General features: G+C 45.0%; 1 protein-coding gene across 14 annotated transcripts in view; it reads right to left on the reverse strand.

Annotated features, from left to right (window-relative positions):
- Nucleotides 1-23004, reverse strand: part of PRR5 (proline rich 5) — a 557355-nt gene that overhangs the window by 81827 nt on the left and 452524 nt on the right. For all 14 annotated transcript variants that reach the window (XM_029600072.1, XM_029600069.1, XM_029600065.1 and 11 more), the window contains one exon: nt 4515-4655. In XM_029600072.1, coding sequence (XP_029455932.1) covers nt 4515-4655 — 141 coding nt within the window. The remainder of the gene's footprint in view (nt 1-4514; nt 4656-23004) is intronic.

Consider the following 23004-nt stretch of genomic DNA (forward strand, 5'->3'; position numbering starts at 1 on the left):
AACATGTCTATTACTACTGTTGTTGTTTTAATGTTATTTTAATGTTATTTGTTGTTAGTATTTATTCAATTTTCTCCAAGTTCATTTTCCTGTTCCATGTAAGACTCGCATGTTAAGTCACTCCAATGTTATATGTAAACCGAAATGATTAGCAACATTGTTGCTAGAATTTCAGTATATAAAAAATGTTAAATAATAATAAATAAATAAACAGTAATATGATGTGAATGAGTGGATGGAACTTCATGTTGCAGCTCTGCAGATCTCCATGATAACTGCTTGCAAATGGGCCACCGACGCTGCCATGGCTCGAACAAAGTGAGCCTTGACATGGCCCCCAAGATGCAATCCTGTCTGGGCATAACTGAAGAAGATGCAGTTTGCTAGCCAACTGGAAAGCATCTGCTTGGCAATGGTGATCCCCAACTTGTTCTGGTCAAAAGAAACAAAAAGCTGGGTGGAGTTTATGGGCTTCCATGAGCTCCGGATAGGCCAAGGCTCTCTTGCAGTGCAAACTGTGCAGGACTTGTTCACCTTGTAGCAAATGAGGCCTGGGAAAGAATGTTGGCAGGATGATAGACTTATTAAGACGGAAGTCTGATACCACCTTAGGCAGCTACTTTGGATGAGTACACAAAGACCATCCTATCATGAAAAAACTTATTGTAAGGTGGCTAAGTCATTAAAGCCTGGAGCTCACTGACCCTGCATGCTAAAGTGACCAAAATTATAACCTTCCAGGTCAGGTACTTCAGGTCACAGGAGAATAGTGGCTAAAAAGGAGCTGAAACAACACCATGTCAAGGTCCCAAGACACAACAGGAGGCCTTAGGGGAGGCTTCAATTAAAGACGAACATGCCAAAATGTCTGTAGAAGAAGTGAAAAAAAGAGAGAGATTCAATTCTCTGCAAAATTCAAGGCTCTGCGGAAATGAAGAGACTGAGGGACCCCGCATGGACATGTGTTATAATGCATGTATGAGCATGCTCAGAGAGAATCAGTCAAAGTTCTAGAAAATTTGCCATAAGTTTTCCGTGCCGGGTTCTCTCAGATGATGTCACCTGTGTGTGAAGACTGTTATCCTGCTTGTGCTTAGAGAACTGAAAGAAATACTCCTCTCCCTTAGACTTTCAATACAAAAATCCACAACTTCTTTAGAGGTCTCTGCCCAATACAGACAAAGGAAACAACCGCTATGGCAGCCTCACTTGGGGGGGCTATGGCATAGATTGTGTCTTGTATCAAAGTCACTCCTGAACAGGAGAAACCCTGGAGGGTCACTGGGGAGCAACACTGGATGAGCTCACTCATGAATAGACCTGCTGCGTCTCAGAACGACCAAGGGAGAATGCTACCACTTGACCAGTTCTGGGGGCTGGCAACAAACCAAGTGCGGATGCCAGCCAGAGCAGAGCCATCCCTTCTCCAGGAATGGAGGAATGAGGGACACCCCTCAAAGGGATGCACAGTTGGGTGTCCAGAACGGAACCTGGTCAAATCCCCCCTTCCAGAAGGGAGAAGGAAGCAATGGGATCGAGGCCTCCCGATCTTGAAAGACCTTACAACTCCCCAGAGGAAAATTGAGGCACAATCGCTGTTGAGGTACTGAAGCGATGAACCCACCACAGGCAGCCAGCCTCGGATGGGGGAGGATGCCACCGTAATCCATGGAGGGGTCCCAGTGAAAACTATCTTACTGCCGCTTCCAGTCCCTTGCCCTGGCCTCCATGGAGACACACCGATTCAAGAATCGAGGCCCCAGTTTATAGAAAAACCCTGCCAGGGATGAAGTCTCAGAGGCTTCCTCACAAAAAAGGAATTTTGGACATGGGAGAGGTCAAAAGTCACATTCCTCTGCTGAAGGAGAAGAGGACTCCAAAATCATTCTCCCGATGTCTAATCCCCTCAGGGTCCAAGTCCTAGGTCAGTCCTGTGACTGCAGAACACAACCTGCTGTGTCCACATTGAGGAAAAAACACACACACACACACAGATGACAAAGATGGCAGAGAGCAACCGGAGGAATGAGCCCTCTGTTGTAAAAGCATGCTGAATGGTACTCATGCAGTGGTATCCAATCCTACGGATGGTGGCACACCTATGATCCCATGTGCCATGCCTGTGGGCAGAATTCGACGCCATAGCTAGGACAATGCACCATGTGCCAGAGTCAGTGGCTACATACTGCCCTACGACAAAGCACAGTGTGTGTGATGATACCTCCCCCGCCAGTGCTATTCAGCACTGTATGGTGCAAAACTGATGTGATGATGGCAAAACTCTGGTATGGCTGAGGACTGTACAGACAAGGAGAATATCATCTGCCATTGCCCGAGGCCCTTGGAATAGATGCCTAGCCTTTCCCGACCATGCATGTTGTACACCAATGAAGAAGAACACTGTGACGATGGCATCCCCAGAACCACTGGTGCTCTGGGAAAGGCATGGTGGAGGGTGGCATTCTATGGCGTCGCCCCCTCCAGTACCTGATAATGCTGTGAGAGGTGGGCCCTTGAACTGAATCGGGAATGGCTCACCTTTAATTCCATCAGGGAACAACAGAAGCAAAGTCCCTGGTGACCGAAGGTGCCCATGGGGTTCTGTGGTCTTATCCTGCGGCCTCCGATCGCAGCCACAGGTGGCCAGAGCAGTGACAGGGCCCATAGGGCCCATGGCGCTAATGCGTCACCAATGCAAAGTCACAAGAAGGGCACCCAGTGACTCTGCAACCAGGGCTTCGATGGCACTTGACCGAACCATAATAGGTTCAATGGCATATAGCGCCATCCCTGGTGCCACAGGTGCCCGCGGACACTGAACGTCTGATGGCCCCGTTGAAGACTCCAGTGCCCGAAGGTACCGATGTACTTGTGGTACCAAGGAGGCCATGGGCATCTGCAGGGAAGGGTCCTGCAGCCCATACACAGACCACCGATGCCAAGGAACAGATGACTGCCAGCACCATCAACTGTTCCCCTCGGCTCACTTATTCATCTGAGGGTGTTGATGCAGCGAGCCTGGTAGTCTCATAGGTACTACGGCTCTAATAGCAATAGCCCGTGAAGGGACAGTACAGAGTTCCTCAGTGCCTCGTGGAGGACACCATCAAGGAGCCTCTAGGGCACGAGACCACTGCACTTGGATGCCCCAGCATACCAGAGTGCCTAGAGTAGATGGTGACCCCTGCGTTCAATCCGTTCAAGGCCAAAATCCCCTGCCACTCAATGGCTGCAGGGTCATGCAGGGGCTTCCAAGAGCCCCAGCAGTCAATGGCCTCAGGGATAACCAGGGCGCTCAATAGAAAACCCAGCGCCTGGTCGGTGGTGCTCGATGTAGTCAAGGCAGGAACGAGCGGCATCGTTGGCACGAGGGGCCTCCACATTGGCCCTGTACCTCAATATCCTCGAGGGCATCAATGATATCAGGGCTGCACCGCAGCACAATGGCACTGAGGCCATGCCCTGCGCTGGCATCGAGGCCATGAACAGCCACGACCTCGTGGGCAGCCATAGCCTCAATGGTATGCACCTTGATGGCATCTAGGGCTGCTGAAGCATCGAAGCTATGCACCTCGATGGCACAGAGGGCTGCTGCAGCATTGAGGCTATGCACCTCAACAGCATTGAGGGCCTGGCACCACTTCAAACTCATCAGCCCCGATGGTGGCCATGCACGCACCTTGATGGATTCGATGGCGTCGATGGCATTGCGGGTGACAAGGGCCCTGCGGGTTTCGAGAGCAATGTGTGCATCGAGGGCACAGCAGCACTGATGGCACCGTTGGCACTGTGAGCATGGAGGGCACTTTGGCCTCGAGCATATCGAGGGCATCGCAGCATCAAGGGCACCATGGCATTGAAGGCACTGCAGCTTTGATGCTGCCATGGCACCGAGGGCAACATGGCACCATGGCATCGATGGCAGCACAGCCTCAATCCATGTCATCGGTTTGTGCTGCTACTGCGCCACCTTGATGTCCAAGCTGGTACAGTGAGACTCCACTTCCACTAATGCGGACAGCACAGAAGGCCTCTATGGCATCGAGGGCATACCTGCTTCTCGACATAGTCAAGGGTGACCATGGTGCACAATGGTGGACCTAGTCCCTGACACGGTCCTGACACTGATGCATCAGATGAACGGCACGCTGGTCACAGCTGTGCACAAGCAACCGTTACTGGGCATGGCACCGAGGTACGGCAGCAAGCTGCTAGCCCAGGCTCCTGCTCACCCTGTCTTCCAAGGAGATTGCACTGCCAAGACTGGCAAGCAGGAAGGGAGGCTACGTCTTCCAGAGCTCCCGCCCGTGGAGTCTAGTTCCTTGGGATGTGAGGATGATTATATACTATTCAATATTTTGCATATTATTTTCATTATAGTACAATATTGCCTGTTATACATAGATACAAAATTACTTTAACCTTGTACATGTAATTCCTTTAAAGCAAATATGTAATGGAGAAAATTCCAACCATTGTGTACCATAAACATGCTGAACACAATGCATGCCTACCTGTAGGATTAGAAGCATCTGAATAATAGAAGGTGGGACTCTGGCACGTGGACGTGACAGTGTATCTTCCAGTTTAATATTAAGTGCTATGATGTTCCTGAAATGTAGCAGAGCTAGTTGACGAACTGAAGGCTCCTTTCCCTGGAAACACAATTACAATAAAAAAGAAGACTAATCAATACAAACACATAGAAAGTTTTACGAACATATTGATAAAACTTACAAGAGATTTAAGTCTATCTAGTTCACATATTTCCTTATTGCCTTAACATGTTTACTCTATACTGTAATACTATATAAGTGACTAATCCTGGTTTCCTTGGAGAGGGACATATCCAATCCTGGGACCTGGGGCTGAAGACCCGTGAGCCATCCCTCTATTCCTTAAGGGAGGCATGCACCAGTGACAGCACTACCCAGCATGAGATGTTTGATGGCTAGAACTTATCCTAGTTTTTGAGATTGGGACTGTTTAAACCTTAAATCCTTTGGGAGAAGGCAACCCCTCCCAGACCCAAAGGACAAGGACCTGTGAGCCTTTTTTCTACTCCTTAGAATAGGCAAGCACCAGTGACAGCATAACATTGGCCAAAGAGAGATTTTTTGGAAAAGTAGAAAGTATTCCTATTTTGTTTGTGGGGAGGTTTGGTTGATCCACCCTTCCTTACTGGGAAACAGGGCTGAGACAGTCATTTTCCCATTCTCCACAGACCTTTCCTTCAGAGAACGCACAGACCACTGTAATTCAGGAAAAAGGACTAAGATCATAGAAACCATCTACAGGATCTCCACCCAAACAGACCAGGACACAGACTGGGTGACTGTGATTGAGTACTTGGACAAAGATAGGATTTTTCCGGTTCTACTGGGATTCACTCACAAGTAAGGTTTCCCTGCCCCCTGGGACAGCTTATGAACTTAAAGCATAAGTAATAAATTCAACGCCAGGAACCTGAGAGAAAGCAGAGTTGCTTAACTGTAATGTTGCTTAACTGTAACAGGTATTCTCCGAGGACAGCAGGATGTTAGTCCTCATACATGGCTGACATCATCAGATGGAGCCCGATGTGGAACACTTATGTCAAAGTTTCTAGAACTTTGACTAGGCGCACTGATCCCAGCATGCCCTATGACATATGTCCACACATGGTCCCTCTTCAGTCTTGTAACATAGAATTATGATAAAATAAAAAATAGGAGAAACCCAACTCCACAGGGTGGCAGGCAGGTTTCATGAGGACTACCATCCTGCTGTCCTCTGAGAACACTTGTTACAGGTAAGCAATACTGCTTTCTCCAAGGATAAGCAGAATGGCAGTCCTCACACATGGATGAATCCCTAGCTACAGGCTGCTTCCTAACACAAAAAGGGAACCAACAGACACCCAACCAGGTGCCACCAGGATGACACCGGTGCTATTGGTAACAGAGGAGGAGACAGCCTGAACCCAAACAACGGGCCCTAGGTTGGGAGAGTTGGGTTCTACACCTCAAACACGTTCAGGAGGACGAACTGGCCGAACCTACTATCGTGTCAGCCACCCCTAACCAGACAGTAATGGGACATTCCATGTCAAGTGGACCAATATAGAAAATCAACAACGCTCGACCTCCTTCAAATTGAATAAAATTTTGTGTGGATGTTCATTAGGGCCTCAAACAAAACTATGCAAAAATTTTCTGCTGGATCTCTATTGGTTCAAGAGCTAGAGGTAGCTGAATGGAGGTCACGCAGAGTACTGTGCTCTGCGCAACACAAAATGGCCACTTTGTCTGGGCACTGCAGCCAAACAATCCCTGTTAGGTGCCTCAAATTTTGTGAATTATTACAACCTCTGGTGCTAAGTTCCTATGCAAAGTTTGGAACCTAACATGACCTTGCTACCCTTTTTATGGGCCAGTGAAATATGTGAAACATTTTACAAATTAAATATAAGGCCTACTGTGATGCCTCATTGCTCCTGATGTATACTTTGATTCAGGCCATTACTGGATCAGTAGTCATGGCCCATGACATATATCTAGGATTTTCACTAGGAGGCTTTGCAGTTAACTGGAAGCAAAGATATAGTTACATAAAGACATGGTGCCACCTTTTTTTGCAAATTTTCACCATTTTTTGGCTGCAAATATCTCTACTGTGTAGTTTTAATTTTTTTCATTGTAATGTCATTTGAAAGAGCACCATTTTTGCTACAAGTGTCACCATATTTTATCTTGGACCCAACCTTGCTTTGGTCAGAATTACAGTCCAAAGTTAAGCATCCATTGCATGCATGAATGCACTATGTTAAAAAGAGCCATCTTTGGCACCCAATTGTGAAACATGCAAATGAGCTAGAGATGTGAAATTTTACATTGCAGCTCAGTTTACTATGCTTACCACATTTTTAGCTTTTGACACATTTGTTTAGACATATTTTCATAAATTAGTCATCAAAGTCTGTGCAAAACTTTGTATGCTGATTAGTTACCTTGCATTGGTCAGTGGTGGCTGAGCCACTGCCAATTCAGCAAAATTGACAACCTCATCACCTAGGGGCCACTCCAGATAGCCAGACAAGGTACTAGCCACAGGTTTCCAAGCTTTTATTTAAGCACACAACAAGAAAAGGCAAGCCGCTACATATGAGAATTGCTTAAACTGCAGATATAACAAAAATTCACTTAGCCTTTTTTCCTGCCTTGCAAATGCTTTTGAATTTCCCATCAACGTGTGACAAAGTGGCTTGTAAATAAATGTACTGCCTGCCTGATGAAATAGTTATGAGTAGGGATATGCTACCGTTTAGGACGAATTAGGCAATTTCAACGAAATTACCTAATTCGTCCTGGTTCGGGGACCTCGAAACCTGAATGAATTTTTCCTGAAATTTTGGTAAAAACTTGGTTTTGATTTAGTTAGTGTGCACTAACCCAAAATTTGGGTCCCCCCTGAATTTCAAAGGCCCGAACTGCGGGAAATACGATATTTTCTGCGGTGGGCCGAAAACGAAGCCCGAACCAAAAGGTTCAGGCTTTGCACATCCCTAGTTATGAGTGGATCGAGGGTAGCAATAATGTGCTATTCTGGAACCCAACAGGTGTCTCTAACCTAGTGGCCAAAAAAATAACCTGGCAGGACCTTGGGGGTGCAAGAAATTGACCAATACATCACATTCCTCAATTGAGACTTTGCATATATGGCCAATCCACCACAAATGATCAAAGATGCAAGCTAAATACTGACCAGTTTGGAAGTTGGATACTTGAAGGGCAGGAAAATATTCACGTTTATGCTCTGGAACAGTTGCAGTGAATGAGGTGACATCATTCAAAATTTTGCTAATGCAAATTTTAGTTGCAACAATAAGCTTGAATTGATGATTTTCTCTTGTGGCAGTAACTGTATGATCTTTGCTAAACCTCTCATCCTGAACAGGTCTGATTCTTTCAGTGTTCTCCTTTGGGATAAAGAAAAATTTTGTACCAGGGACACTTATCACAAATGTCAAATAGATCCTGTGGCATCAAAATTTGGTTATTGAGGGGGCTTTGTAGACTAGCATGGGCAACTAAACGTTTTGTGGTTCCACCAATCCTATCACAGGGTGATTTTCCATGGCTGGTGCCAAAAAAGTTCCAAGCTGTAAAATGAAAGTTGTTACTATGATTGCAAAGATTAATGACATTTTTAAAGTTTTTGTATTGAGCAGCAGAGCCATCGCTAAAATAGTGAATGTGCTCCAAAACTGGTAAAACACCCTTCAAATGCTTAATGAGTGTTCTCAAAAACTTGTGCACAGCTACTGTATCATGGCGCAAGCAGTCACTGATCATGCCTCTACAGAGACATTGAACATCAGAGTTGCAATAGTAAACAAACCAAGGGTGGAGTGATGCCTGACTATTTTCCCAATGAAATCCTTGCACTGCATCCTGAACAATAAAGGAATACTTTTCGATAGTTTCATCAAGATACATAAAACATTAGGGTGGGCCAGGACTTGTCTGCCAAGGAGGTCATTATACCACAAAGGGTCATTATACCACAAAGGCTGCTGAAAGTGTGGTTAAACGCGGTTTTGGACATACTAGATGGACGCCCAATGCAATACTGGGATTAGCGGATCCATAAGGCACATGCAAGCCCAGCCTATAGCAAATAGCGCCGATGGCATGCAAATCTCATTTAAATGACTCAATTATCTATTATTACCACCCAATACAGTAACACGCACCCCAAACTTGTGTATACATGATAAGTTTTTTACGTTTGAAATTTTGCACCTGCCTTACCCTGGCGTTATTGTACTGGAGCTAGTGGTAGCTGATGGTTCATGAAGACTCCTATGCTTTTCAATCATGGAAACTCAACATTTTTATTCTGCTGACCTCTTGAGTGAGCAAGCCAGAATAAGGACAGCCAGACGAGGAAGGTCAATTGTTAATGCAAACAATCCTGCCAACGATAGAAGCCGAGAGGACGCATGTGACGGTGCAGGCACAGGTTAGCAAGTAGCTCATTTTTTTAAAATCCTGTAAATTCCTTGTCACTGAATGCATAATTATACTCTCGAATTTATTGCAAGAGAATGTGGTTAGGGTGGTTTGTCTAACTGGGTTTAAAAAAACATCTGGTAGTTCCTAGAGTTGAAGTCCATAAAATGCTATTGACCAATAAGAAATAGTAGCTTGTTTGTGTACTTGTGACTTTTGGATTGGCCGCTGTTGGATTTGATGGGCCCTTGGTCTGATCCATTATGTCTTATGTTCTTATGTTTTCAGATGCAGCACAGAGCCATCCGTAGACCCTGCAGGCAGCGTATTATTCAGCCACAGACAACCCTCCTTGGATTGCCCAAGGTAGATGTGGTGCGAAGATTCAGTCTCAGCTCTTAGGCAATTTTGACCCTTTATTAGGACCTGCACAATGATACTGATTCAGTCACGCCTCGGAACCATACCATCCCTAGGCTGGTGAAACTTTTGTGCGCCTTGCATTTTTTTGCCAAAAGAAGTTTCCAGAATATGGTAGGTCTGGTTTGTAGGATAAATCATTCCTCAGTCTCGTGGCACTTTGGACAAGTCTTGAGTGTTATGATGAAATATATGAGGCAGTATATCTATTTCCCAGTGGTCTCTGGGCATCACAGCTATTTCAAAGAATCCATGAAGGATTTCCAGGAGTTGCCCTATGTGTTGGGTGCAATAGACTGCACCTATAGTGCACTGACCCTGAATTTGGAACAGGAGAGTGCATTCTGCAACTGAAAGTCATTCCATTCGATGAATATGCAGGTTGTATGTGAGTTGTATATCAAGGTTGTATGTGAGTTGTATATCAAGGTTGTATGTGAGTTGTATATCAAGGTTTCCTGGAATCTGCCATGATTCAAGCATCCTTGTCCATTGTCACTTGGAATAATTTCCCTGAAGAAAAATATGGCAATGGTTGGCTGCTCGGTAAGTAACAGTAGCTATATGAAGGCTTTATAGACAACCAAGTGGGATGGAGGCATGCGGGGCCCAGTACAAGTTCATTGTTCTAGCCAGAAAGTATTTTGGTACTACTATATTTGTAGGGGGATGGGGTAAAAAATAAGCCAGGTATGTATATGCCATATGTGTTTGGTGATGCTGCGCCAGTATTTTTTGATGCAATATTGCTTACCCCTTTTATAAGTGAAGGTGGCTATGCATGTAAGCCGTAGTTGCTGATTCTGCTCCTGGCCCTTCGCACCACAGCCAATAAACGGCACAACAAGGCACATGCCAGCACAAGGTCTGTCACTGAGTGGACAATGTGTGTTAAAAAGCTGTTTCAGATGCTTGGACTGGTCTGGTGGTGCTCTGCGGTACAGGACCAAAAGAGTTGCATGCATTGTTATGGCCTGCTGCATGCTACATAACATTGTGTTGCGCTTCAGGCTGGAAGTGGAGATCCCAGAAAACTTGCTGCCAGATCCACCTCTACAACTAGCAGCAGAAGCGGACAACATAGTGCGAAGCTCAGAGGTTTGCTGAAGGGTCATTATAGAATATTTCTTGTGTAAGTTCTTATCAGTGATACAAATAACCTCTTTCCTCTTTCCGAGATATTGATCATGTTGGCAATGAGCTGCTTAATTGTACACAAATCTAAATCCATTGTTTTGTGTTTTCTATTTCAGGCATTGTAATCAGAGGCTGATGGAGGGACTGAAGGATATACCAGACTCCAAAATTTGTTTTGTTTTCTTTAGTTTTTTCTTATTTTTTGTCAATAAATTAATTGTATTTGTTTACCAGAGTGTTTATGTGGATTAATATATGTCCTTTACAACTTTGTAGGTATGGATATCCCTTTCCTTCTCACCAACCCCCAATGTTGGTGTGTGTCCCCTAGCCCTCTCACCAGCTCCCATCGCTGGCATGCATTCCCTCCCCTCTCACCAGCTCCCATCACTGGAGTGTGTCCCCTCACCCTCTCCCATCGCTGGCATGCATCCCCCTCACCCTCTTACCAGCTCCCACTGCTGGCATGCATTCCCTCCCATCTCACCAGCTCCCATCACTGGTGTGGGTCCCCTCATCCTCTCACAAGCCTCCTGCATTGGCATCCCTCTCCTTGGCCTATCTATGGGGTGGGATCCAAAAGCACATAATGGACGCTGAAGTCCTGGATGTTTTTAATTAAGCCCAGGGCTTGGGCCTCCATAAAGGGCCCTTGTGACGTACATAATGCATGCCCAAATCCTGGGCCTTTCACAGACACCCTGGACTTGGGCATCCATTCTATACATCACAAGGGCCCTTGTGTGCATGGTCTTGCACATCCCTCCCCTGTGGCCATGCCCAGGCATCCATTTTGTGCGAGACCATTGACAGCATTACGCGAGGATGGCTGCCCAATTTCATTAGCACCACCTCTTTTTTCGCCCTGGGTGCCGGTGGGATCAAGACCGAGCAGATGCAGCCTGGCCGGCTCTCAGGACGACATTTAATGCCCAGGCCTCCTTTCCTCATGGCAAGTTTGGGTAAGGATTACACTAGGGTATAAAAGCTGGAATTTTAGCATAGACAATTGTTAACACATTTGTGCATTATTGTTGCAATTTTCAATCCAGATACAAATAGCTAAGAATATGCAATTGTCTCTGGCTTTGCAAACATTCAGGGACTGTGCAATTTCTATGGAATGGGTGAAAGCTACAGTCCCTGCATCATTTGTTTGCATACTAATGTTTGCATTTTTATTCCTACTACCAGGTGCAGGCATTGAAAAAGAGGGCCCAGAGACTAAGGCGGGAGGAGAGGGAGTGCATCTAAGCTCTCCGTGCCTGACGTGAGCAGCAGGACAGTGAGTGTATATTTAGATTCGCAGCTGAGTATGGAACCCTAGATATAAGAACATTTTGATTGTTGGTCACAATAATTTAATTATTGCAAACAACTACTCCTTGCATTCTTTGGAATATAGTCCAGTACCTGCTCTTTGCTCCAAAAATATCTACCTATTTGGTTTTGTGAGTAGAGATTATAACTCTAAAAAGAATGGAATGCCTTGCCATTACATCTGAGACAGGATACAAATTTTAAAGTGTTTACAAGGGAGTGAAAGCCTTGCTTTTTCAAAAGGCCTATGGGTAACTTGTTCAACTTATGCTTTATATATATTTGATGTACTTATTTCCTGTTTTATTGTACTCTAATGTATGTTTTTAAGGAAACTGCACTGAACAATAAAATGATGGAATCTTGCAGTATATAAGTTCGATAAGTTCTAAATAATAAGTAATCACTCACGGCAATGATCGGTTTAACTGAAATTTGGTTTGTCTCTATCTGTTGAGTACAATTGATAAATCTTGACAACTACCTCCCTTTGGTCTCCCTTTTCCTTTTGGTTAATGTTAGTAACGCTTTGGTATTTATCATTTCAGACACCTCCAGCACATCCACCGGCACCGAAGAGGAGGAGGAAGGTGGCCAAGTGCCACCGCCACCGGCAGGGAACCTTAGGCTCCACCACCATGGCCAGCAAAACCAATGGACAAACCACCGCTACCACTGCCTATGCATCATAGTCCCCTCCCCATTCCCCCCCAATGTCCCTGGAGGACGAGGAGGTTGTCGTCATTGATGATGAGTAGCCCTCCATAGACATGCCATCAGTGGCCCACCGTCTATAGGAGCAAGACACACCATCTGAGGAAGGGCCTCAGGAGGAAGGAAGGCCTTCTTCACTTGGATGCTCCGCTCGCTCTGCTGGTTCAGTTGAACCACAATATGGATGATATGGAAGGGCTCCTGTTGTATGTGGGGTACAATCTGGCAAAGTTTGTTCAAGGCCAAGAGCATATGATGGAGCTGTTATCAGCTATGGCTGGTGCTCAATCACTCATTGCCCTGTCCCAGCCCCAAACAAGCAGGCCACCATCTCCTCACCAGTGATGCTCCTCCTTGTCCCCCAGGGACCCAAACACCATCCCTCCCTTCCATCCCAACCCCTCCTTTTCTTTTTTCTCTTAAGAAAGTTTAGTTTTTTATTTTTGTAAATATTAAATGTTTTAATAACACTGGGGGTGAACAGCCGGCATGTGATGCTGGACATGGACTCTGATCTTTCTCAAGCTGTTCTCCCTGGCACATTGAGCCATTTGCCACCCATCTGCTCCACTGGGAGAACAAGCTGTGTGCCCTCTCAGCATCTGCAACAATGATGGTCCTTGGCCCCGCCCCCCAATGATGTCACCTGCTCGGGGGCGGGGGAGAAGAGCTGGCCTGCGATGCTGGGGGTGCACACGCTGAGTGCCGATGAATGTCCTTCAACTGTGAGTTATAGTCATTCTAGGTGATTTTAATCTGCATATTGATGCATCTCCTCTTTCTGCTCAATGCACCCTTTTTATTTTTTTTAATTTTTTTTACACATTTTGCAGTCTGTTGGATAGTCTCAAATAATTCATGCTCCCATTCATAGAACTCTGCCACATCTTAGACCTAGTCTTTGTCAATGATTCTTCCATCTCTCACTCGTCCGAATCTTTGAGTACCCAGGTATGACCATTAGTACATTAAATTTCTTTTACATATCTCTAATGCCAATCATATCTCACAGATCCCTACTTTTTGTTCTCATGGTCTCATTGACACCACCCAATTTCATGCTACCATTTCCCCCTTTCTTTCAAATTTGTCTTATGACAATTTTTCTGATGTGCTACATCAATGGAATTCTATTCTACTTTCTGTACTTCATCAAATAGCCCCTCTCAAAACAAATGAACTTCCCAAATAGAAATTTCCCCTTTAGTTAATGACTGCTAATGTTAAAACTGCAAGACAATATCTTAGATGGGCTGAACGCCTTTGAAGGAAAGCCTCTTCCTCTGAGCTTGCTCAAACTTTCCACACACTACTTAAGGATTATCAAGCCCTTACCAATTTTTCCATAAAGGAACATTTCTCTTCAAAAATACGTGAAGTAGGTTATAATCCCAAAGTTTTGTTCCATATAGCCAAGAGACTTACCAATCGTGCTACTTCTCAAAGTTCATTTCTTAACTCTCCATGTGCAGAGCCTGTCTCAATATTTTACAATCTTAGTTAAAAACTTTATACTCCATTTTCCGCAGTACCCGACTGGCACACTCATCCGTCTCCCCAAATTTCATCCCTTTGGAAAAGATTCAAGTTTGTATCCTCCACAGAGGCTGAAAATTTTATAGCCAAGTCCTCAGTCTCACTGCTCTTCTTCCCTTTTCAAATCCTCTAGAAACATCTTAGCCCAAATGTTTTCCAAACATCAATATGTCTCTCAGTGAAGGATCTATAACATTCTTCTTTGAAAAGAGCTGTAGTACGTCCATTGCTAAAAAAAGGATAACTTTGATTCCACTGATCTGGGTAATTATAGACCAATTTCTGCCTTGTCTTTTTCCACTAAAATACTTGAATATGCTGTACTAAGCAAACTCAATGATCATCTAGAGAAATTTGAGTTATTAGATTCCCATCAATATGGCTTTCAATGCTCTCTCAGCACCACGCTCTTACTTCTTTCTCTCACTGATACCTTAAGAAGAGGTCTTGACACTGGTCAACAATTTCTTCTCATCTCATTAGATATTTCTGCAGCTTTTGACACTATTGATCATAACATTCTTCTTTTTTGTCTTCAAGAATGTGGTCTCTCTGGTACTGTTCTCAACCTGTTTAACTCTTATCTTTCTGATCGAACTCAATCCATTAAATTAAAAAATGAATCTTTGACTCTCTTTTTCATCGGTTTTCCCCAAGGATCCGTACTTTCATCAACAGTCTTCAATATTTAACTTGCCTCATCTGTAAAATTCTTTCCACATTGACAGATTGTTACAAACTCTATGCAGATGACATCCAGTTTGTTCTCTGCATTCACCCTTCTTGGCATGACACATTAGAACATCTCAATATCTGTTTTTCAGCTATTAAAAAGTGGCTGAAATACCACAAACTTTCTTTAAACATGTCCAAAACAGAGTTCTTAGCAATACATAGTCCATACTCCTCTTTCAATCTTAACACAATCGCTTGACAATTTTTCTTTTCCTATTAAGAATCAGATTAGAAGTCTTGGTTATTCTAGATAGCACTCTCTCCTTTTGCCCTCAAATAAAACACACATTATTTCTCAGGGATTCTACAGACTTTGGTTCTTTCTGGTCTCAAAAAGCTTCTTCATCTCCCTGAATTCTGCACAGTTTTACAATCATCTACCTTCCCTGTGGTAGACTATTGTATTAGCCTGTATATGGGTATCTCTAATACTTCTTTACGACCATTACAGTTATTACTAAACTCGGCCACACATCTGCTTTTTGGCTTAAAATGAAATGACCACATTACATCCAATCTAATTGAATTATATTGGCTTCCAGTTCATGAAATAATCAAATACAAGGTCGGAATGATTATATTAAATTGTTAAATGACCAAACATGTCACTGGACCAACGCAGTTTTACCAACCTTCGAGATCTTTGCATTTTTCCCAATGTGATCTGCTTGAGATTTCTTCTCCGAGAGTCGCTCCACTGCATATTACCCGAGAGTGTGCATTTTCCGTTGCTGGGCCCACCCTCTGGAATTCTTTTCCGATTGACATCAGGCAATGTGACTCAGTTAAGAATTTCAGAAAGCAAGTTAAAACCTTTCTTTTTAACCTAGCTTATTTTTAAGTTTTATTTCATTTGACATTAGTTGATAATGATTTTTATTATATGTTGTTTCTTTATATGATAGTTTAATTTGTTTATTATTGTATGCTTTTATTTTATATTATTGTATTGTTTATCTTATGATTTTAATATTATGATTGTATTCCTGTTCATCGCCTAGTTCTTTTAGCATTAGGGGATTCATAAATAGCAATAAATGTAAATGTAAATAGAATACTTGTTGCTTGTTCTTATGGCCTGGATTGGCCACTGTTGGAGACAGGATGCTGGGCTTGATGGACCCTTGGTCTGACCCAGTATGGCATGTTCTTATGTTTCCGTGCTGTTGAATCTTCAACTATGATGACCAGCACAGCTCTTCAGTACTATCCCATTGCTCGAGGTAATATGCGGGGGCAATAATACTAGGGAGAGAGAAGAGGTAGTGAAAGAAGGAAGGTGATGATGATGATAATAATGATGATGCTGCTAGGGTCGGGAAGGGATTGGGCAGGGAGGAAGATGATGATACCAGGGGAGAGGCTTCACTATGATGTTGAAGGAAAAGGGAAGGGAGATGGTAATGATGGCTAAGGGTGGAGGGAGAGGGAAGAGAAGAGAAAGTGATGATGGGAAAGTAGGAGTTGTGCTACAATGAAGTGGCCACTGTTCCAGGTATGCCACGAAACAAAAATGGTTGTTGAACCACCTCTCTATAGAATCTTTGTTCACTGGCTGCCAGCGCTTGAGGAAACAAAATCATTGCTGATTAAAAAACATAACTTAATATAAAGGTTAAATATAGCCTGCTATAAAACATAAGTATAAGGAAGGACATGTCAGCATCATTGAAAAGCTGCACAAGACTTGCCCTGGGTCTAAACTGTAGCCTGTAAATAAGACACATAACAATAAAACTCTTTTTTATTGAAATAAGATAAAGCAACTCTGTCACTGTCAGTTCACTGACCTAAAGGCTGTCACTAAGTCTTGCACGGCCTCGATCAATTGGCCCATCAGGGAGGTCATAGTAGTGATGGCCGCAGCATTCTCGCGCTGCATTTGTTGGAGCATCGAGCGAACTGAATTCCACCTCTTGGCGACAGACATGTTGTAATCCTCTTGTCGAGAAATCAGGTCAGTCACCATGTTGTCGGCCAGCCCATTGAGGCAAATGATGGGCATGCCAGCCACCTCCTCATGCTGCTCGTCTGGGGCCCCTGTAGTCTCCACTGTGTTTCTGGGATGACGTCCTGCAAGGTTAGTGTCCAAGGGTCCTTGGGCTTTCTCTTCTCAAGCAGTTGGCTTTCTGGGGGGGGGGGGGGTTACTCTTCAGATACAGTAGGGAATGTAAATTCTGGCGTAGGAGGACATTCTGGACCTCCTTCAATACCATCTTCCACATTCTGGGTGTCCATGTTGCTCAATGTTGGAGCTGCAGAAAAGGATAGAGAAGGTCAATAATTAGTTCTCATGTGTTAACCACCCAAACACTCATGCAAACACAGTTGCCTGTTCAAAAAACATATACCTTTTCCTCTCCCTGTTTCACAGCCGTCAGGTGCACGCACTTCATCCACCACCTCAGGGTGCAGAATTGACTTGATCAGCTCCTCAACGGGAGTCAATGTGAGAAAGCATGCAGGACAACCACCTGTTCTGCACCGTGATGCCTCGATTTTCCTCGCTTTCACCTCTTTGCAGGTGTCACACCAGCAGTGCTGAATTTGCTTCACATCCCGTGTCTTGACCCCCAGGAGGCTGACTTATTTTGCAATCCATGCCCAAATTTGTTTCTTTGTGGATGCGAAAGCCTTGGATCTGAAGAACACTTTGTAGTTTTCACAAATGCTCCAGCACTTCTGCTTCTTCTTGGCATCAGAGAAGTGCACATTGCATGCAAATTTTGGTGGACTTAGGAGACCACTGAGGCCTGCCCGCTCTTCCTGCCCACCAGCCTGTCTATCCACCTGAGACAACTTTCTTTTTCCTCTGTTCATCTATCTGTTTACTTGGTCATTTGCATTGTCTTCGATGTTCTCCATTGAACTTGGTTGCTGTCGGAACTCATTTGAGACGCGGTGGCGCCATGTTTTGAATTGTTTGAAGAGACGGGTCTTTCCGTCCGGGATTGGAGAATATTTGCCTATATGAAGTTACAATAAAATCCCCTGAAAAAGACTGATGTACAGTTGAAACATGAATCATGTTGGGAATGTTGAGAATTGTGGTGGATAAGCTGTTTTTGCTGGTTTAAACGTTTCAACTATTTGGGCTAAGTATTCTACTTTTAACTACTTTTTCAGAATTATTTGATGCTTAAAAATTGGGAGTGTTGAGATTTATGACTCATAAAAATCATTGTTGGGTATATTTAAATTTATATTGGGAATAAAAATTATAGAAGGAGATACATTTTTGCAAGTTACAATAAATGATTAAAATTTCAGACTGCTCTAAAGGCTGAATACAGCTTGCGGCCCATTACGTGGCGAGAGGCTGCAGATTAAAATATCTTGGAGCTGTTTTTTTATGATATTGTCATTTGTGATTTAAAAGACTTAAAGGACTGTTTTATGTGATTTGGACTTTGATCCTTTTCCCTCTCTGTTTGTCTCTATTGTTGAACATAAGAAGTTGCCATACTAGGTCATACTAAAGGTCCATCAAGCCCAGCAACTTGTTTCCAGCAGTGGTCAATCCCGGATACAATCACTTGGCAAGTACCCAAACATTAAATAGATCCCATGCCACTAATAGCAGTTTATGGACTTCTCCTCCAGGAACTTATCCAAATCCTCCTACATTAACTTTTCTAACCACATTTTCTAGTAATGAATTCCAGAGCTTAATTGTGCATTGAGTAAAAATGAATTTTCTCTGACTTATTTCAAATGTGCTACTTGCTAACTTCATGGAGTGCCCCTTAGACCTTCACTAAGGCATCACTCATTCTCATTGCTTGACTGAGAAGTGGAGATGGCAGCCAGAGACAGCATCTCTGCCACGACTACCAGCCACTGCACACTCATATTTCTACAGCTAATTAACTGATTCATATTTATATGAATCAGCTAATTAACTGATTCATATTTATTCTAGTCTTATTCTAGTCTTCTGATAATTTTATAGACCTCTATTATATCCCCCCAGCTGTCTTTTCTCCAAGCTGAAGAGCTATTAATTAAGTTGACTTAGAAAATACCCACTGCTATTACTAGCAACAGTAACATGGAATAGACTTAGTTTTTCGGTACTTGCCGGGTTCTTATGGCCTGGATTGGCCACTGTTGGAAACAGGATGCTGGGCTTGATGGACCCTTGGTCTGACCCAGTATGGCATGTTCTTATCTTATCATTAGCCTTTCCTCATAAGGGAGCTGTTCCATCCTCTTTATCATTTTGGTTGTCCTTCTTTGTAACTTCTGTGGTGCAACTATATCTTTTTTGAGATGTGGTGACAAGAATTGCATACAGTATTCAAGGTGCGGGCTCACCGTGGAGTGATACAGAGGCATTATGACATTCTTCCTTTTATTCATCATTTCCTTCCTAATAATTTCTAACATTCTGTTTGCTATTTGAGTGCCACAGCACACTGAACCGACTGTTTCAATGTATTATCAACTATGATGCCTAGAGCCTTTTCCTGGGAGGTAACTCCTAATATAGAACCTATCATCATGTAACTAAAGCAATAGATTATTTTTCCTTATATGCATCACTTTGTCCATTAGGGATGTGAATCGTTTTTTGACGATTTAAAATATCGTCCGATATATTTTAAATCGTCAAAAATCGTTAGGGCCACGATACAATACCAATTCACCCGATTTATCGTTAAAAAATCGTAAATCGGGGGAAGGGGGAGGGCAGAAAAACCGGCACACTAGAACACCCTAAAACCCACCCCCGACCCTTTAAATTAAATCCCCCACCCTCCCGAACCCCCCCCCCCAAATGCTTTAAATTACCTGGGGATCCAGCGGTGGTCCAGAACGGCGGCGGTCCGGAATGGCCCCCTCAATTGAATCCTGTTGTCTTCAGCCGGTGCCATTTTTCAAAATGGCCGCCGCAAAATGGCGGCGGCCATAGACAAAACCGATTCGACGCAGGAGGTCGTTCCGGACCCCCGCTGGACTTTTGGCAAGTCTTGTGGGGGTCAGGAGGCCCCCCCAAGCTGGCCAAAAGTTTCTGGGAGTCCAGCGGGGTTCAGGAAGCGATTTCTTGCCGCGAATCGTTTTCCGTACGGAAAATGGCGCCGGCAGGAGATCGCCTGCAGGAGGTCGTTCAGCGGGGGACCGCCGCTGAACAACCTCCTGCAGTCGATCTCCTGCCGGCGCCATTTTCCGTACGGAAAACGATTCGCGGCAAGAAATCGCTTCCTGAACCCCGCTGGACTCCCAGAAACTTTTGGCCAGCTTGGGGGGGCCTCCTGACCCCCACAAGACTTGCCAAAAGTTCAGCGGGGGTCCGGAACGACCTCCTGCGTCGAATCGGTTTTGTCTATGGCCGCCGCCATTTTGCGGCGGCCATTTTGAAAAATGGCGCCGGCTGAAGACAACAGGATTCAATTGAGGGGGCCGTTCCGGACCGCCGCTGTTCTGGACCACCGCTGGATCCCAAGGTAATTTAAAGCATTGGGGGGGGGGGGGTTCGGGAGGGTGGGGGATTTAATTTAAAGGGTCGGGGGTGGGTTTTAGGGGGTTTTAGTGTGTCGGCTCACGATTTTAACGATTTTCACGATAGTTTACACACCCAAACGGCAACAATACGATTCCCTCCCCCTCCCAGCCGAAATCGATCGTTAAGACGATCGAGGACATGATTCACATCTCTATTGTCCATATTAAATTTCATCTGCCATCTGGACACCCAAATCTTCCAGTCTCTCAAGGTCCTCCTGCAATTTATCACAATCTGCATGTGATTTAACTACTCTTAATAATTTTATGTCATCTGCAAATTTAATTACCTCACTTGTTGAAATCCTTTCCATATCATTTATAAATATATTGAAAAGCACTGGTCCAAGTAGAGATCCCTGAGCACTCCACTGTTTACTTTTAGCCACTTAGAAAATTGGCGGTTTAATCCTACTCTATGCTTTCTGTCTTTTAACTAGTTTGCAGTCCAAGAAAGGACATTGCCTCCTATCTCATGACTTTTTCTTTTTCTTAGAAGCCTCTCATGAGGGACTTTGTCAAACCCCTTCTGAAAATCCATATATAACATCTATTAGTTCACCTTTATCCACATGTCTATTAACCCCTTCAAAAAAATGTAGCAGATTTGTGAGGCAAGACTTCCCTTGGGTAAATCCATGTTGGCAGTGTTCCATTAAACCATGTCTTTGTTATGACTTTGGAGGTGGACCCTCGGCCCGGCGATGAACATGCGCCCAGCCGCCGGAAGGCGAGGCCAATTCCAAGGTTCACGAGAGGTGGAAGATGGAAATCTGGATGCAGGCGCCTCCTGCAGGTCGTGTGGTCCAGATAGCTGGCGCCTCCAGCAGGTCGTGGGATCAGGAGCTGGTGCCTCCAGCAGGCCGTGGGATCAGAAGCAGAGCTGGCACCTCCAGCAGGTCGAGGGATCAGAAGCTGGCGCCTCCAGCAGATCGTGGGATCAGAAGCTGAGCTGGCGCCTCCAGCAGATCGAGGAATCGCTATGCACAGTCCAGAAATCAGTGCCAAGGGAAACTCCACAGCCGTTCCAGAAGTCCAGTACCAAAGAATATTCCGCAGCCGGTCCAGGGGTCGAGAGCCAGGAGAATACAACGCAGCCAGTCCAGGGGTCAAGAGCCAGGAGAATACAACGCAGCCAGTCCAGGGGTCAAGAGCCAGGAGAATACAACGCAGCCAGTCCAGGGGTCAAGAGCCAGGAGAATACAACGCAGCCAGTCCAGGGGTCAAGCACGGAGGATCAAACACAGGAACAGAACTCAGGAACAAACCACGAGAGCCAAGAAGCCAAGGCAAGGTCTGGGGCTCCAGACCTTGCCTTAAATAGTCTAAACCCCATTGGAGCCCACAGGAAGGTGTCCAGTCATTTCCTGTCGTGGCCCCTTTAATAACCAGCTTCTGCCACGCGCGTGGCCCTAGGGAACTCGGCGGGGGTGGAGCCAATGGAACAGGAGAATGGCCGACGCCGCGGCCATGTTGGTAGCAGCAGGAATCGCTGCAGGATGAGCCCGTCGACGCCGGAGAAGTCATCGTGAGCGGGGCGGTCTGCTGTGCCGGTGAGTGCTTGGCCCCGGTTGTGGCTTGCCGCCACCGGTGGCCATAACAGTACCCCCTCCCTTAGGCCTCCCACTAGAAGGCTTGGGTTTCCCTGGATGAGTAGCGTGGAAGTTCTTGAGAAGTTCTTTATCCAGGATATTAGCAGCAGGTTCCCAGGAATTTTCCTACGGCCCAAATCCTTCCCAAGCTAGGAGGTACTCCCATCTACGACCTCGTCTCCGGACGTCGAGAACTTCTTGACTTGATAAGTCGTATCGTCCTCCAGCTGCAATTGAGGAGAAACAGGAACCTTCCGAGAGGGCCACTTGAGGAGCAATGGTTTCAACAAAGATACGTGAAAGGCTTTGTGGATACGTAGTGAAGCGGGAAGACGTAGTTGATAAGTCACAGGACCTATTTGTTTAATCACAGGAAAGGGGCCAATATAGCGGGGAGCCAGCCTCATCGATGGGACCCTCAGACGGATATTTCTGGTACTTAGCCACACTCTCTCCCCTGGACGGAATTGTGGTGCAGGTCTCTGATGTCGGTCAGCGAATCGTTTTGTAGTATGTGCAGCCCTTTGTAGCATCTGTCGAGTGTGTATCCAAAGTTGTTTTAACTGTGTGGCAGTAAGCTGGGCCGCCGGAGAGGGAACAGACAGAGGTAGAGGCACCGGTGGTATAGGTTCCTGACCGAAAATGATTTGAAAAGGAGAAGACGCAGTTGAAGTACAGGTATGGAAGTTATAAGAGAATTCTGCCCAGGGCAACAATGCTGCCCAATCATCCTGTCGAGCATTAACGTAGGAACGCAAGAATTGTTTAAGAGCACGATTGGTCCGTTCTACCTGCCCGTTGGCTTGAGGGTGAAAGGCGGTGGTGAAGTCTAAAGCAATACGAAACTTGGCACAGAGGTTCCGCCAGTATCGGGTTGTGAATTGTGTTCCTCGGTCAGATGTGATGTGCTGGGGTAGACCATGAAGTCGAAAGACATGTGACAAACAATTGAGCCAAATGGGGAGCAGAGGGAAGGGCCGGCAGAGGTGTAAAGTGAGCCATCTTGGAGAATCGATCGATCACCACCCAAATCACGGTATGTCCTTCAGAAG

This window comes from Rhinatrema bivittatum, chromosome 4, assembly GCF_901001135.1.
Source record: "Rhinatrema bivittatum chromosome 4, aRhiBiv1.1, whole genome shotgun sequence".
Classification (NCBI taxonomy): domain Eukaryota; kingdom Metazoa; phylum Chordata; class Amphibia; order Gymnophiona; family Rhinatrematidae; genus Rhinatrema; species Rhinatrema bivittatum.